At 47.2% G+C, this 17,832-nt stretch overlaps 1 protein-coding gene across 3 annotated transcripts in view; it reads right to left on the minus strand.

Annotated features, from left to right (window-relative positions):
• Window positions 1-4,073, minus strand: part of ACVR1B (activin A receptor type 1B) — a 54,860-nt gene extending 50,787 nt beyond the window's left edge. Inside the window, exon 1 of one of the 3 annotated variants that reach the window (XM_029594523.1) lies at window positions 3,801-4,073. In XM_029594523.1, the coding sequence (XP_029450383.1) occupies window positions 3,801-3,897 (97 nt within the window). In that variant the 5' untranslated portion in view covers window positions 3,898-4,073. Of the gene's footprint in view, window positions 1-3,750; window positions 3,773-3,800 lie in introns of those variants that run through there. The other 2 variants (XM_029594525.1, XM_029594524.1) reach the window with 2 other exon arrangements.
• Window positions 4,074-17,832: the final 13,759 nt, after the last annotated feature.

A 17,832-nucleotide genomic window follows, 5' to 3' on the forward strand; every position in this document is an offset into this window, starting at 1 on the left:
AGCTCAAGTCTCTAAAGTAAGGGGTGAACCTGTCCCGAGGCTTAGCACCACAGATAAGCCTAGCAGCTCCATTCTGCACTAACTGTAGTATCTGCAAGAAGATTTTGTGAAGGCCTAGATAAACACCACTAAAGATGAAGCAAAGAACCAAAGCTTGAACTGTGCAAAAATTGGCTGTACTCAGAATATACTTCAACCACCTTTCTACGCAAAGCTTATAGAAGATGGAAACTGCTACAGTTTGATCTGAACCTCTTATTGTGAAGAATGGAACATGTAATATTTATGCTAGCACTTTAAGAAACAAATTGTGTTTAGTCCTATCAATGTGATGAAACTTGACTAATTCAGCAGAACTATAAAGTAGCTGTTTCATCTAAATGGATATCTGATGGTGTGATAATTACTGATTGTATGACATTGATCATCCAGTGGAAATGGCTGCATGAGTCCCAAACAGGGACATTTACTGTTGGGATTCTTGGAAATTCCAGTAAGAATATTCAATACCCAGTTTCCTACCTGGCTGGTTACAATATAAATCCTCCTATGGTCACCTCCAACCAGTATGCCTTTTACCATGGCAACTGCTATGTGCTTTTTACACAATAAAACCTCTTAACAATCTTCCTTAAGAAAGGATGCAATAGCCAGATTGCTCACAATGTTAACCTGTCAAATTCTTAGTGCCACTGCTACCATATTTTGGGGATGGGGTGGGGTCTTATTCCTGGTAAACAGAATCAACTTTCAGAAAACTTTTTCACACTACCATTCTCTCAAAATTAAAAAAAAAAATTGGCTAATTTCTGTCGTCCGGTTTCCGAACCGGTGGCTGTCAGTGGGCTCGAGAACTGACGCCGGAAAAATTGTGCCTCGGCTGTCAAACCTACTGACAACCGCCACTCCTGTCAAAAAGGAGGCGGTAGGGACACGCTCTAATTAGCATATTTTTCTTTACTGGATCGCACACCCAGGACACTGGCCTGTGCGCTCGCCCGCTCTCCCGCATTTCTTTCTGTATCGGCCTGTTAGTTTGTGAGCCCTCTGGGGATAGGGAAATACCTACAGTACCTGAACGTAATCCACTTTGAAGCGCTGAAAAAAGTGCAAAAAGCGGAATATAAATATAAAATTGGACATAATGGATCCTAATGATTTAACTTGTTTTAACTGAAAACTAAAGCCTAGATTTACTAAGCTGTGATTTTTTTTTTTTTATTTATTTATTGTGGATGGGCCAAAATATTGCCAGTGGAAGAGTGTTCGCACAATAGTTAGCCCCTTCCTGACAATATAATATGGTGTTGTCACTGTGTTCTTCTGTCTCACTGAAAAAGTCCACAATACAAAAAAAACATGACTGGGTCCTCCTAAATTTGTGATGGCAGCCTCTTACGCACAGGGCTGCCATCACTTTAACGAGTCATGCGGCCTGAAACAAACCCCCTGCAAAAGTCAGCAATAAGCCACCAGGGGTATTGCTACTCCCCTAGGCAGCCCCACAGAAAAAAAAGAAAAGAAAAGTACATTAGCCATGCCACGGTACTACTTTCCCTCCCTAAACTCTTCCCTATTAAATCAAATACCCCCTCCTGCCCCAAGACATAGGTCACCCTCCCACCCCAAGATTTGCCCCCAGCTCCCCCCTTTCCATTGATAACCTCAGGTTGCGTCCCCCCCTTCCCCAACACTCACCCTGATGAGCGAGTGCCCCTCCCCTGTTGAAAGGGCAAAGGCCGGTCAGCACCATTTTGGAAAATTAACCCCAGGCCCTCCATTCACCATAAATGAGGTTTTTAAAGATAGGTGCTTATAAATGACCCCCCCCCCCCCCCGCCCCAAGCTACACAATAATATCATTTGGAAGGTCAGTCTGGTGGCTGAGTGTTTATTCCTATGAGTTGCCATGTAGAGGTTTCTAGGTTTAATTCCTGGAACAGGCCTCTGCTCCATGGCTGGGTTCAGGGTCTCAGGGAGGGTAGCCTCACCCATTCCTCAACAGCAAAACCTAATGGCCAGCCTCAAGGTCCACATTCTTGTGCTCCAGTCTTTGGCTCCTAGTCAAGGACTGTCACTGCAGTCATTGGGGTTAAGTGAAGCAGGAGGGAATATAAAAGGGAAAAACATCTTCAGGTAGTTGCAAATAAGTGTGCATGATGCGAGATCCCAGCCCTGGTCCCAAATGAGCTAGAAATACCAAGCAGCAGGAGAAAAATTCCCAATTACCCCCCCCCCCACACACACACACCCCCAAAAATAAAAAAAATATATTAATTATTTGGCACTACATCAAAATATGTTTACTTTTATTTTATTTATTAGTTGCCTGATGCAAAACTCTAGGCAACATACAATGTAACATATATAATCAAAACAAATAGCCAATATACAATATATGCCACAAGTGTATCGATAAATAACTTAACCCAACCATTGAGTAGCATTAATATCCATATTTATATATTTATTGCATTTATATGGCACCTACACCAAGGCCCGAAGCAGCTCATAACAAAAAGTATACAATAAAATGCATTAAAAAATAACACTAGCAAAATCAAATCAGTTACAAAATCTAAAAAATATAAACACTACCATATATGATGTCTACTTGCACTTTGAGTACAGTACCTGACATAATACAGCTTAAATTAAAAAAAAAAACAACTCTCTTAACATGCAAAAAGAGTTCAGGATGACGACTGGAGGAGAAACCTATATGGTCTTGAAAGATCATATACTACATATTTAAATAATTCTTCCACTGGATAAATAGTGCAGTCTAAAAGAATCCTGTTTCTTCCAAGACCAACACAGTTCCCAGAACTCTGCTCTACAAAAAATTATTTAACAAACAGCATGATTCTCACATAGCATAATACATACAATATTTCACAGCCCTGGAAAAGCCCGGCTACCAATTTGTTTCACCGTTACCCATACATCTTGTTCCTCACTATAGCCTTAACAAGAGGCTATTCCAAGGACAAATCTGCAACCCTCGTGCTCACGTTTAGCAAAAATGTTTTAATATGATTCGACCGGCAGTTAAAACAAGAAAAGACATGAGGAACCCCCTTTCTTCCCCTCCACCCCCCGCTTTATTCCATTTCTGATGGGTGGTAAATCTTTATAGCTTCTAAAGGCCCCCTTACACTAAGTGCTACTAATTCTGATCCTCTTCAAAACATCACTTACGAGGCTTCATACAAAACAAAGCCTGCATCTCTACACATCAGAGTGAAATCGAGGGCAGAAAATGTTTACAAAAAACATAACATGATTATGATAAAAAAGGTGCAGAGTTAGTATTCTGAAACAGTGCAAAAATAAAGGATTACCATTAAGACAAAAAAAGGATAATTAAGAATAAACCTCCAAAGAATCAGTAACAGAACCAAAAGCTGACAAGTTGCTAGTTTATTAGTCGGCTGGTCCTGACGCCGAGTGCCCCAGGTCGGGCTACAGGCCCTCGTACAACGCTGTTGTAACAGGCCGGCGCGGTGTGTAAACAACAGGACGGCGAAAACGTGTGCGGGCTCTCACCGGCGGCACAAGGGAACCGACCCACTTAGCTCGCCCCCTTTACCCGAGCGAAAAGCTGGGAGGAAACTGTTCCAGCCCATGAAAGGCGAAACCCCCTCCCTGGCAGGGGGCGACTCTTGTTCCCCATTCCCCCTGGCCCGCCAGCCTCTGCACCCGCCATATTGGAGACAGCTGGACGAGACCGCGCGGGGCGCCCCCTACCTCCTCGGTCCTCCGCCGTACCCGTCCCTCTTCCGTCGCCTAACATTTACCTCGGCTCGGCTGCGGGCCACCGCTCGGCAACAGGAGCAGCAGCAGCAGCAGGAAGGGAAGGAAGAGGCAAGGAAAGGAGGCCCGAATCTCCGCCATAGCAACAGCCACCGAGCTAGCTAGCCAGCCAGCCAGACACACGCACCGCTAGAACCAGCACGTCCAGCACCGCCGCCTCCGCGGGCGCGAGCACGTCCACCGCTCCGGCGTCGGCAGCGAGTAGGGAAGGTGCGAGCACAACAGCGACGGGCTGCTCGCCCGCGGAGGCGCGCACCTGTCACCCGCCCCTACAGTGGAGGTGCGCCGTTCTGTCCAGACTGTCGGCAAGATTCCGTCCCCATTCACCAATAGAAAACAGTCTGCTGGGGGAGGAGGCGTGGCCGCGTCTGTATAAGAGCCCAGCCAATGGATGTCCTTGTTTACTGGCCTGAGAGGCGGGGGCCGGATACGAAGCGTCGCTTGGACCGCGCAAGTACTGGAGTGTTTTGGGTGCCGGAAGGTGGTGACTTTTGTTGGTATTTCAGAGGCGGATCTTAGTTGAACGGTCTGGCTTTAAATGAGTGGGAGCAGCAGCTGCATTCCTGGTTGTAGTCATTTGGAGGTGCGGCTTCAGTTCGGATTTTCTTGATGAAGTAGGACTACAATCCACCCATAAAAAGGGGCAGTGGTCTTCCAAGGGTCTGCGGCCCCCGCAGGGCCCTGCATTTGTGGGCCTCTCTAGGGCCCCCCCCCCCCCCCCCTGCTCTTGTTCTACTGCTTAAGGTCAGAGAAAATCAGTGGCGTCTTTAGAAAGAATAATCGGGGGGGGCAAGCCAAAGTAATATGTTCTTCTCACACTACACCCTCCTCTTTAGGCATGGCCCCCTGCCTTAAAACTGGCTATATAAAACAAAAAATCTCACGATAGTTCGCACTTGGGCTTTTCTGCATAATTTTTAAAAACCCTGGCCAGTTTCACTCTTCTAGTAAACATACTATTAACATTATTGATAGTCTTATTAAACTAATTCTATATGGCTATGAGAGTGAAGTTGGGAATCTATACAGGAAAAGACAATGTTAATATAAATCCTGAACCTCCAGTTCTGTAACACTGCACATCTACAGAAGTTCTCCCAACAATGGAGCTTGGATGTTTCCCTTGCAGCTCATCACACAAAAAATATTTTTCAAAGTCGGGTGCCACCTCACAGTATAAAAACAGCACCCGCATCTGCTACTGCCAGACACATTCAGGCGATACAGTAAAGAGAGCTCCGCTGAGCGCCACTATTTACCCATGGTTGGATGCACATAGTGGATGCATGTTCACTACCATACAATAAGGAGTTAGCACATTCAAAATGTGGTCCAAACCCCCCAAATTTTAATAGCGCTCATCACATGCAAATGCATGTTGATAAGGGCTATTAGTTATTCACCTGGGATACAGAAAAAAAGATGTGCGCCCTGATCTGCACATTTTACACTCCAGAAATTAGTGCCTGCCCAAGGGCAAGCATTAATTTTTGAGCAGCACGAAAAAGTGTACAGCAGAAAATTAGAAAATACTGCTTTTCTGTTACATCTCTCACTTAGGGGCAGATTTTCAGAGCCCTGCTCGCCTAAATCTGCCCGGTTTTGGGAGGATTTAGGCGAGCAGGGCCCCTCCGCGCCGGTAAGCCTATTTACATAGGCCTACCGGCGCGCGCAGAGCCCTGGGACTCGCGTAAGTCCCGGGGTCTCCGAGGGGGGTAGTGTCGGGGGACTAGAGGGTCCGGGTACCCGGTCGTCGCGGCGTTTTCGGGGGTGTCGGCAGCGTTTGGGGGCGGGTACGGGGGAGTGGCTACGGACCGGGGCGGTCCGGGGCGGTGGCACGCGCCCTCCGTACCCGGCCCCCAGGTCACGGCCCGGCGCGCAGGAGGCCCGCTGGCACGCGGGGATTTACGCCTCCCTCCGGGAGGCGTAAATCCCCCAAACAAAGTAAGGGGGGGGTTGTTAGACAGGGCCAGGCGGGTGTGTTAGGTAGGGGAAGGTGAGGGGAGGGCAAGGAAAGTTCCTCCGAGGCCGATCCGATTTTCGGAGCGGCCTTGGAGGGAACGGGGTAGGCTGCGCGGCTCGGCGCGCGCGGCTATACAAAATCCATAGCCTTGCGCGCGCCGATCCAGGTTTTTAGCAGATACGCGCGGCTCGCGCGTATCTACTAAAATCCAGCGTACTTTTGTTTGCGCCTGGAGCGCAAACAAAAGTAGGGCTATTCGCGCTCCTTTTAAAATCCACCCCTTAGTATTATGGTGATATTGAGTTGGAGGAACCAAAGTTTTAAAAAAAGAAAAAGTGCCGGCAGGGTCAAGTTAGATAAACAGACACTTGTAGAATTGAGCGTTCATTTTCCAAACCCGCTGACAGCCATGTCTCATTTAAATACGGTATCGTGCGCCCAGGAGAGGTGGCTGGGCGCATGTGAGGAAAGCAGGCGCTCATCTCTGAGCGCCCTTTTTCCACGCTCACTTGATTGTATCGGCCTGTTGTGAACTAACATAAACCCTGCAAAAAGACACTCAAAATCTATACAGCAAACCTATCATAACATAACAGTAGAAATGCCAAGGACTCCAAGAACAACAATCCTACGTGTAAAAAACCTGCACTGTAAATGTTACACTAGAATACCAATACAACACCTACAAAACAAACCTTATAATTATAGATCCCTACACAGACACTGCATGCTAGCAGAATCTTTCACCTTGGTCACATGTGCAGAACAGAGGCAGACACTTCCCAAATATAGAATAAAGGATCAAAAATTAGAACCAGCAATATGCAGACAAAAACTAGAATGGAAACCCAAAGAAGCCAAACTCTGTCTACAGTGCAACAATGGAAAAACAAAATCACCATCCCTCATAAAACAAACAAAATCAAGAAACAAAATATTAATTATAATAGTAAAACCATATTAAAAACATATTTCAAACTGACAAATAGAATAACATCTATTAATTAAAGTGATTATACATTTTTTAAATTTCTCAAGCACCAATAAAATATTTCAAAATAGAAGACACCCATAATTAAAACTAATAAGGATGAAAAAAGCCACTGCTGTCCATATCTGGGAACTTGATTTCCAGTCATCCTGAGATTGTTCAGGATTAGGGGGCTAAGGAGGTTTACAACTTTATCCTCGATCTCTCATATACACTCGCATGTTCATTCTGTCTCTCACACACATTTTCACGTACACACCCAGACATGCTGTCTTACAAATGCACAACCTCTCTCTCTCACAGACACATGCAAACACACACTCATACACAGGCTCTCAGACTCTCTCTCCCACCTCACACACACAAACTCTTACTCCCCCAGATTCCCTCATACAAACACAAGCTCTCATGGGCTCCCTCACACACAAAGAAACATGTACTCTCATTGGCTCCCTCACACACACACACACTCTCTGGCTTCCAGACACACACACACACACACACACACACACACTCTCTCTCTCTCACTGGCTCCCTCACATACACATGTACTGACTCACTGGCTCCCTCACACACAAACATGCACTCATTCTCACTGGCTCCCTCAAATACAAACACACATGCACTCTGTCACTGGCTCCCTTACACACCACACAAACACTCACTCTCACTGGCTCGCTGACGCACACACATACACTCATTCTCACTGGCTCCCTCACACAAACACTCAAAAGAACATAAGTTATGTCATACTAGGTCTGACCAAGGGTCTGTCAAGCTCAGTATCCTGTCTCCAACAGCAGCCAATCCAAGTCACAAGTAACCGGCATGTACCCCCCCCCACACACACACACCACACACATTCTCACTGGCTCCCTTACACCCCCAAGCAAGCTCCCATTCATTCTCACACTGCTTCCCCACCCCCAAGCAGGCTTCCATTCATTCTCACACCCAGAGACTCCCAGGCAGGCATCCATTTTCTCTCTCTCTCTCTCTCTCACACACACACACATTCTCTCTCTCTCACGCACACCCAGACAGACATCCATTCACATACACAGACCCCAAGCAGGCTCCCAGTCATTCTCTCTCTCTCTCTCATTCACACACACACACACACACACACACACAGCCACCCATTCATTCTCACACACACAGACTCCCAGGAAGGCACCCATTCTCACACACACACATACACACACTGAAGGCAGGACCCTTCTATTTCTTTTCCCGTTAGCCTGGAGCCTCTCTCAGTCTTTCGCTGCCGCTGTCACTGCTGCCGCGTGCTTGCTGGGGAAGATCTGAGCTGATCGCTGCTGTTGAAGCTCTGCTGCATCTTCTCTGCAGGCCCCGTGGTATTAAAATTTTGTGGGGCTAGCACTTCCTCCTTGCTTATCTCATGTATTGTGAAATCAGCCTAGAGAAAGTGCTACCCTCACGAGTTTTTAATACTGCGGGGCCAGTACAGACATTGAGAAGGGCATGGTTTTCTGCTTAATCACCGGTGGGATGGGGTATGGGCCTATGTTGGCCATCAGCACCCCCCTCCCCCCCCCCCCCACTCAGTACTCCACTGCAAGAGGGAAAGGTTTAAACCAAAATAAGATTGGGTTTTACTGTCCTGGTAAGAAAGGAGCCAGGATAATTGGCAAGGACTAAAGTTAGGCTTTAAAGAATAAATCCGAGAGGAATAACTGCACACAGGCTTATGTCCCCTTTTCACCAGTCCTTTCATTTCTGTACCATTATTAATCTTACATACCATTTCTAAGCTGAATAAAATAAGTCACCCATTCTAAAGGAATACTTTCCAGAAGAGGACGAGGATTGTGAGGATCAGTGGCAACCTATGATTCTTGCTTTTTTTTGCACAGAAATAAAAAATAAGGAAATATCTTTTTATTGGATATATGTTTTTTTGTTTTTATTTGCTAACCTTTTTTCCTGGCATTCAAGTAAATTTACCCAGCTGCCAGACTGCTATTTTTTGGTAATTTTATCCCCAGTCCCCATAGATAGCATCCCATAAACCTTGTCCCATATTGATATTTACATTTTTCAAGGAAAATCTTTGGAGCCTGAAAGCCTAGCCATTTCTGATCTAAGCATATTAATGTGAGATATACACTCCATTTTAGATTTTTTTCTTAAGATCATTGAATTATGAATGCATATGACAAATGGACAGTAGCCAGGGTTCAAGTCAATTGTCAAAATTGGTGCTACTGCTCACACATTTCAAGCTTGTGCTAAAGGAAAATTGGTTCTTACCTGATATTTTTCGTTCCTGTAGTACCACGGATCAGTTCAGACTCCTGGGGTTTTGCCTCCCCTCCAGCAGATGAAGACAGAGAAGTTTTGACGGACTCTGCCATAAATACCAGGATGCCACCTACAGTCCATCAGTATTGCTCAGTCACAAAGCAGAATGGTACGAAACCAAACTAGCTATATACAGTAACCTAACAACTTAAACTGGTTCACTAACCCCCAAGTGGGAACAGAACCCATGGTAAACAAAGATCTGTCGAATAAACCAAAGAAAAGCTGAATGAGCGGACTCTCGATTACCTGCGAATGCCAAATGGGAGGGACTCTGGACTGATCCGTGGTACTACAAGAACAAAAATTATCAGGTAAGAACCAATTTTCCTTTCCCTGTACGTACCCGATCAGTCCAGACTCCTGGGATGTACCAGAGCTCTCTTACCTGGGCTGGGATCTGAAGAGGCCCGCTCTCAGCACGCCTGCTCCAAATCCCGCCCCCGCACCTGGGTCCTGAACATCCAGGCGGTAGTGCCTGGCAAACGTATGTAACGATTTCCAGGTAGCCGCTCTGCAAATCTCCTGCGGCGAAATATGCTGGCATTCCACCCACGATGTAGCTTGAGCACAAGTAGAATGTGCCCGAAGCCCTTGAGGCAAAAACTTGCCTTTCAGCAAGTAAGCAGAATTGATAGCCTCCTTCAACCATCGGGCGTTAGTAGCCTTGGATGCTAAGTTACCTCTTTTAGGACCACTCCATAGCACAAGAGATGATCTGAGACCCGAAAACTGTTGGTAACCTCAAGATAACGCAGCAGTGCCCTGCAAACATCTAACTTCTTCAAGTCCCTAAAGAGAGGGTTGGAATGGTCCAGGTCCGAAAAAGAAGGAAGCTCCACAGATTGATTCAAATGAAAAGAGGAGACTACCTTCGGAAGGAAGGAAGGAACCGTCCTCAAAGATATCCCCGAATCCGAAATTCTCAGGAATGGTTCCCTGCATGACAAAGCATGAAGCTCAGACACACGCCGAGTAGAAGAGATTGCTACCAAAAACACCACTTTCAACGTGAGATCTTTCAACGTTGCTCTTTTTAAAGGTTAAAACAGAGCAGCACACAAGGCCGAAAGAACCAAATTTAAATTCCAGGATGGACAAGGATGTGATACTGGTGGCCGTAAATGCTTTGCTCCGCGAAGGAAACTAGAAACATCCGGGTGCATTGCTAATGGAACTCCCTGAACGTTACCGCGTAAACACTCAAGCATTGCTACCTGCACCCGCAAGGAACTACACGATAATCCCTTTGCTAAGCCAGCTTGAATAAAACACAAAATATCCGACATGGACGCTCAAGTAGGCAGAATTTCCCTGTCTATGCACCAAGCCTCAAACACCTTCCATAAGCGTACATAAGACAGAGACGTGGACACCTTACGAGATCTCAAGAATGTAGACACTACCGCATCTGAATATCCTTTGCTCTTCAGACGCTGCCTCTCAAAAGCCATGCCGCTAGACAAAAGCGATCGACCTGGTCGAAACATACAGGTCCTTGATTAAGCAGGTTTGGGAGATCTGGCAACCTCAGAGGACCCTACACCGTGAGATTGACCTTCCCGATTAGAGGCCAAGGTGGGAAAACATACAGTAACACATTCGTCGGCCAGGGAAGTACCAGAGTGCCTACTCCTTCTGCCCCCGTTTCTCTGTGGCGAGCAAAGAAGCGTGAAGCTTTGGAATTCCGGAATGTTGCCATCAGATCCATGCAGGGCGTGCCCCACGTGTTGCAAATGAGTTTAAAGGCACCCCCGGCCAGTTCCCACTCCCCGGGATCGAGACGATGTTGACTTAGAAAATCCGTGTGAATGTTATTGACCCCCGCTATGTGGGACACTGCTATACTGACCAAGTATTGTTCCACCCAGTTGATCAGCAGTCGAGCTTTCAATGCCACCGGCTGACTCTTGGTTCCGCCCTGCCGAATGATATAGGCCACTGTGGTCGCATTGTCGGAAAGAACTCTGACCGATGTCCCCCTGATAAGTGGGAGAAATGCCTGCAATGCCAGGCGTACTGCTCTGGTCTCCAGGCAATTGATGGACCATTGTGACTCCTCCTGGGACCACTGCCCCTGCACCGACTTCCGTAGACAAACCGCTCCCCACCACCCAGATAGACTGGCATCTGTAGTCACTACTGTCCATTCCAGAACAACCAAGGGAACTCCACAGCTCAGGTTGTCTGAAAGGAGCTACCAGTCCAAACTGGCCTGTGCTGTGTCCGGTAGAGGTAACGGCAGATGAAATTGTTCGGAAACCGGATTCCAGCGAAAAAGCAAGGCCGATTGCAACTGCCGCATGTGGGCGAAAGCACAAGGGACCAGCTCCAGGATTGAGGTCATGGACCCCAGAACTTGTAAGTAATCCCAGACCTTCGGCAGATGTTTGGTCAATAAGGCTCTCACCTGTCCTTGCAATTTGGCACTGCAGTCCGCCATAAGAAAAACTCTGCCCAGATGAATGTCAAACAAAGCTCCCAAAAACTCCAAAGACTGGGAGGGAATCAGATGACTCTTGGACAGGTTGACTACCCATCCGAGGGCATGAAGCAGCTGAAGTACCCGGTGTATTGCCTCTTGGCACAGAACCTCCGACTTCGCCCGAATCAACCAATCCAAATATGGATGCACCAAAAATCCTTCCTTGCGCAGTTGCGTCGCTACCACCACCATGATCTTGGTAAATGTTCTGGGAGCAGTGGCAAGGCCAAAAGGCAGAGCCTGAAACTGGTAATGCTGTCCCAGAATGGCAAACCGCAGGAACTTCTGGTGGTCGGCTCTGATCCCGACGTGTTGATTCGCCTCCATGAGATCCAGGGACGCTAAAAATTCCCCCTGTCTTACTGAAGCAACCACCGACGTAATGTCTCCATGCAGAAGTGGGGTATCCGAAGACATCTGTTGACCTTCTTTAGATTGAGAATGGGTCGGAAGGTCCCCTCCTTTTTTGGAACCATGAATTAATGGAGTAGCGACCTCGTCGACGTTCCGCCGGTAGCCCCTGTGACATGGTAGTTCAGAAGCTATTCGGCACCATTTTGAGCAAGGCTGGCAATGGCGCTCATGGGCATGGAGGAACAAATGGCACCCGGGACCCCGCTGGACCACCAGGGATGTTCGTAAGTCTTGGGGAGGGATCGGGATGGTGGGGGGAGTTTGTATGTATGTACGAAAATGATTTTAAATGCTTGGGGTGGGTTTTTTTTTAGCTTCGTTTCCCGCTTCGTTTTTTGGCCCGGTTTCGGGTTTCCTCGTTTCGTTTTTCAAAAAAACGAAACGAGAAAACCCGAATTTTACCACGAAGTATCCGAGTCAAAAAACGACCCGGTAGAAAAAAACGAAGCACATCTCTAAAGCCTAACACAACTGGGTCTGTAGCTCCCAGCCGGGACTCTTCCTGGGGAGTCTCAATACCCAGTTCTCGTAAAATGACAGGGATGAGAGGGTCCAACTCATCCTTACGAAAAAGCCTGATGACTTTAGGATCATCACCATCCATTCCATGAGACCCATGCAGACCTCCCTGCGCTGGATCTGCCTCCCCTTTAACCCCCCTCGGAGGCTGGGAAGGGAGCTGCGGATCCTCCGGATCCTCAGAATCTAAAGTAGTATCAGAGACATCCTGAGGTGCATCAAACCTTAAAGGTCTCTGCAACTGCGGTCGACCCGTCTCTGCCACGGGCTTAGCCTTTTTCTGTGGCCTGGCCACAGGGTCCGACAATCCAGACAATCTTACCTGCTTTTCTGGCTTTGAAAGCTTTGTGCACCAATAGCACATAGTCAGATGTAAACGATGAATCTGAGGAAGGATCATCATTATCTCCTGCCAGGACAACCCCAAGCCATTTGGGCCAGGCCCTCCCCCGATACGCCCCACCTCAGGGGCTATCTTTTGCGGGGATAATCACTGTGGGAGATTCCCTTCCCCCACCGCTGCATTTGCTGCCACGAGCGAATCCAAAATGGCACCCATTCCGTGCTCAGCGGGAACGGGCCGAAATTTGGGGCCAACAGGTCCCGAAGGCACCAGAGACAGTCTGGACCTGCATCTCGACCCTCGGTAGGGTCATGGAGGCTCCCTCTCCTCCTGAGAGGCAAGAGGAACAAAGGCCTTCCTTTGACAGCCGAGCGCGCATGGTGCTGCAAGGCTTACAAGTGGCTCTCCTCGACATTGCCGAACAGTTCAAACCCCAAACTTCGCTTCAGCACCACCCGACAACAACACGGCAAAATGGAGCAAGGAAAGCCCGAAAGCGATCGGAGGGAAAGGAGAGCCCACCAAATGACAAAAAAAGGCAAACTTTGAAAATTTACTTAAATTGTTTTGTTTTTTTTTACTTGCCGCAAAGCCTCGGGGTCCCGATCCTACTGGGGGGAGTGAGCCAGGCTCTCCGGTATCACCCCCAGTACTGTGTGTAGCTGGAAATAGGGTTCTCAAGCCTGCACCTCAGCAGCCTCTAAAACCAGAGAGGATGGTCCCCTCAGGACCTAGCAGCCCTCTGGGAGGCAGAAGACTGTCTCCTGTAGACCAAATATTTTTCTTCTTTTTCTATATATTTTTTTTATACTAACAATTAAATACCTCAGTAAACCGTAAAACTGTCTATGCTAGCACTAATCCTAAGCCAACACTAATAAACTTCACAGACTGTAGGTTTTGCATCCGCCATCTGCTGGAGACAGAGTAATACTGACGGACTGTAGGTGGCATCCTGGTATTTATGGCAGAGTCCATCAAAACTTCACTGTCTCCATCTGCTGGAGGGGAGGCAAAACCCCAGGAGTCTGGACTGATCCAGGTATGTACAGGGAACTCATCCTCTTTATGTGTAGGTCTGTTACCATGTCTTCACTATATGTACACATACGTTTCCAGCAGAGAGAAACCTTTATTTTCATATTTTTTGGGGCCAGGCAATTTTGTCCTGTTCTTTTGGGGTTTCCAGCTCAATTGGAGCTGGTGCTGGGATCAGGGAGCTGGCACTCGCAACCACCCAGGGACTTGTCTCCTATTTTATATTCCTTACCAACACACCTAGCCCAGTCATTGCGGTGTCTATCCTTCCTCGGGGGCCATTCATCATGGCTCCTTACAGAACTTTGCAATCATTTATTTATTTATTTTTAGTTTTTATATACCGATGTTCCTGTATACAATACATATTGCACCGGTTTACATGGAACTGAACAGTCGCCTCAGGGGCGAGTTACATTGGAACAGGTTTACAAAGAACTTTTATGGAGACAATCATGAACACGATTCACTGCAACAAGATACAAACTCTGAAACATATGTACAATGGTCGGGATACCGTCTATCGCTACATAAAGTTTTAGCTCTCAGGGAAGGCTTGGGTGAATAGCCAAGTCTTTAGCTTCTTTTTGAATGTCAAAAGGCAAGGTTCTTGGCGGAGGTCCGGTGGGAGCAGGTTGCAAAGGAGGGGACCTGCAGTGGACAGGGCTCGTTTCCTCAGTGAGGTTTTTGCCGGCTGGGTGTGAAGCATGTTCTGGTATGCACTTCTTATCGTTTCTTGGAAATGTGATGCTGCAATTGAAAAGATAGGTTGAGGGGGGAGATGTTGTGTAGAGCCTTGTGAATCATCATGAGGGATTTAAAATGTATCCTGTATTTTATAGGCAGCCAGTGAAGGTTCTGGAGGATAGGGGAGATGTGTTCCCTTTTTTGGTGTTAGTGAGGATTCTGGCCGTCGCGTTCTGGACCATCTGAAGTGGTTTGATGGTGCTAGCGGGCAGGCCCAGCAGGAGTGAATTGCAATAATCCAGTTTCGGGAGGATGATAGATTGTAGAACCAGGTGGAAGTCTCAGAAGTGTAGAAGTGGTTTTAATTTTTTTAATACTTGCAATTTGAAGAAGCATTCTTTGGTGGTGTGTTGTTTATGAACTTGCTGAAGTTGAGTTGGTTGTCTAAAAGCACACCAAGGTCTCTTACTTGCTGAGTGTGGTCGATCGATGTGAGGGAGAGTTGGGAAGAAATAGGCGGATTGAGCGGGGTGCAGTTGTCTGGAGCTATTATGAGGATTTCAGTTTTGCTGGTGTTTAGCACGAGGTTGAGGCTGGTGAGCAGGTTGTTGATTGCTGTGAGGCAGCTGTTCCAGTAAGACCATGTTTTGTGGAGAGATTCAGCTATCGGGATGAGGATCTGGATGTCATCCGCGTATAGGAAGTGGGTTAGCTTGAGGTTGGATAGTAGATGGCAGAGTGGAAGGAGATAAATATTGAATAGTGTAGGTGAAAGGGATGATCCTTGAGGTACCCCCAGCTTCGATCTGATCGGGAGTGACTCTTTGTTGTTAATCCTAACTTTGTAGTGCCTATTTTCAAGGAAAGATTTGAACCAGTTGAGCGCTGATCCTGCTATGCCGATGTCTGCCAGACGTTGGAGTAGGCACAAATGGTTCACGGTGTCGAACGCCGAGGAGAGATCCAGTAGTGCGAGAAGGAAAGGTTGACCTTTTTCCAGATTAATGAGGATGGTGTCAGAGAGCGAGGCTAGTAGTGATTCAGTGTTCAATGACTTTCGGAATCCGAATTGGTTTGAAGTGAGAATGTTATTTTCTTCTAAAAACTTGGATAGTTGTCTGTTTACAACCTTCTCCATGATTTTAGCGATCATTGTTGTTATAGGAGTTAGCAGTTTGCTAGAGTTAGCAATCTGTTAGCATTTGATATAGTTGGAGACAGACACACATAGTTCTTTTATTAAACAGGGTTTTGAGACCACTAGAGGTGGCAGTAGTGAGCTGATATGCTTGACAAGGCTGTAGTCCCTCAGGTACTGGAACTGGATGGCTGAGCTGTTGAGAAACTGTAGAAAGTGAGTAGGCAGAGTTCAAGAACAGAACTAGATGACAAAACTCACATAAGGTCTCAAGGAAGCTCAGGAGCTGGAAAGGTTTAGGCCCTCGAGGAGCGAGTACCTGGTTCCAGGGAAAGCACTGAGAGAGCGATGGCAACTCACAATTGTTTGTAGCAGCGATAGCTTCCAGGCAGTAGAGAATCTTCAGAGTGATTGATTTAAATGAAACTCAGACACCACTTTCAGTAGAAATTTAGGATGAGTCCGAAGGACCACCCGATCACGAAGAAATTTCGTATAAGGAAGGTATGTAACCAGCACCTGCAGTTCACTGATCCTGTGAGCAGACGTTAATGCTAGAAGGAAAAGGACCTTTCAAGTGATATGCCGCAACTGGCAGGAATGCAGAGGCTTAAACGGAGGTTTCACGAGCTGCGCCAAAACCACATTAAGGTCCCAAGACGGGGCTGGTGGACGAAGAGGAGGTTTCAGGTGAAGCAACCCCTTCATAAAGCGCACTACCAGGGGCTGGTTTGAGATGGAGACATCCCCTGTATCTTTATGGAAGGCAGCCACCGCACTGACATGCACTCTGATAGAGGAGGTTTGTATACCAAACTCAGAGAGATGCCAGAGGTAGTCTAAAAGCTGATTTGTGGGGCAGGTAAAAGGATCTAACCCTTTTAAAGTACACCACAATGATAAGACTTTCTTGTAGAAGGCTTTCGTGAAGCTACGAGGACCTGAGATACAGATTCCGAAAGATTGAAAGGCTGAAGGATCAACCTTTCAGCATCCAAGCTGTCAGTGACAGGGCCTGAAGGTTGGGGTGGCGCAATTGGTCATTCCTCTGAGATATCAGGGACGGGTCCAAGCCTAGAGCAATCTGTGGACACAGGGAGAGATTCCGAAGGATTGGAAACCAAGCTTGACGTGGCCAGTAGGGGGCTATGAGAATCATTAGACCCTTGTACATGCGTAGCTTCACAAGAGTTTTGCTTATGAGAGGAAGTGGTGGGAAGGCATAAAGGAGACCTTTCCTCCAGGACAGGGCGAATGCGTCCAGAGGTGGAACATTGCGACTTCGATGGAGAGAGCAGAAGTTGTCCACCTTGCGATTCTGCGGAGACGCGAATAGGTCGATGGTTGGACGCCCCCACTTCCGGAATAAACTGTCCGCAACTACAGGGTTGAGGGACCACTCATGGAGTTGAAAATCCCGACTGAGATTGTCCGCTAGAACATTGTCCACACCTGCCAGGTAGGTCGCTCTGAGAAGCATAGCCTGGGATAGAGCAAAAGCCAAAATCTGTACCGCTTCCTGACAAAGGAGGTAGGATCCGGTTCCCTTGTTTGTTGATGTATCACATTGCTACCTGGTTGTCCACCTGGATCAGGATTGATTTGTTGGACAAACAGTCCCGAAATGCAGAGAGAGCATATCTGATTGCTCGGAGCTCCAGAAAATTTATTTGATGTTGCGACTCCTCTGCTGACCAGGTTCCCTGAGTCTGCAGGTTGTTGACATTTGCTCCACAACCTAGATTTGAAGCATTGGTCATCAAGATTATTTGAGGTTCTGGAGCTTGAAAGGGCAGACCTTGAAGTAGATGGGACTCCAAGATCCACCATGCCAGAGAGAGATGAAGTCGCCTGGTGATGTGGACAATGTTGGACATTGGATGATGTGCCTGTGACCACTGGGACTTTAATGTCCATTGAATTATTGCATGGCTAGACGAGCCATTGGGATTACATGGACCGAGGATGCCATATGCCCCAGCAAGACTAGTAGATGACAAGCCGTTGTGGTTTGACAAGAACTTATGTTCTACGCCAACGACGCCAATGTGTGAGCTCGGTCCCTGGGAAGAAAAGCTTTTGCTTGGATCGTGTCGAGATCTGCTCCGATAAA

The sequence above is a fragment of the Rhinatrema bivittatum genome, chromosome 3, assembly GCF_901001135.1.
Source record: "Rhinatrema bivittatum chromosome 3, aRhiBiv1.1, whole genome shotgun sequence".
Classification (NCBI taxonomy): Eukaryota; Metazoa; Chordata; class Amphibia; order Gymnophiona; family Rhinatrematidae; genus Rhinatrema; species Rhinatrema bivittatum.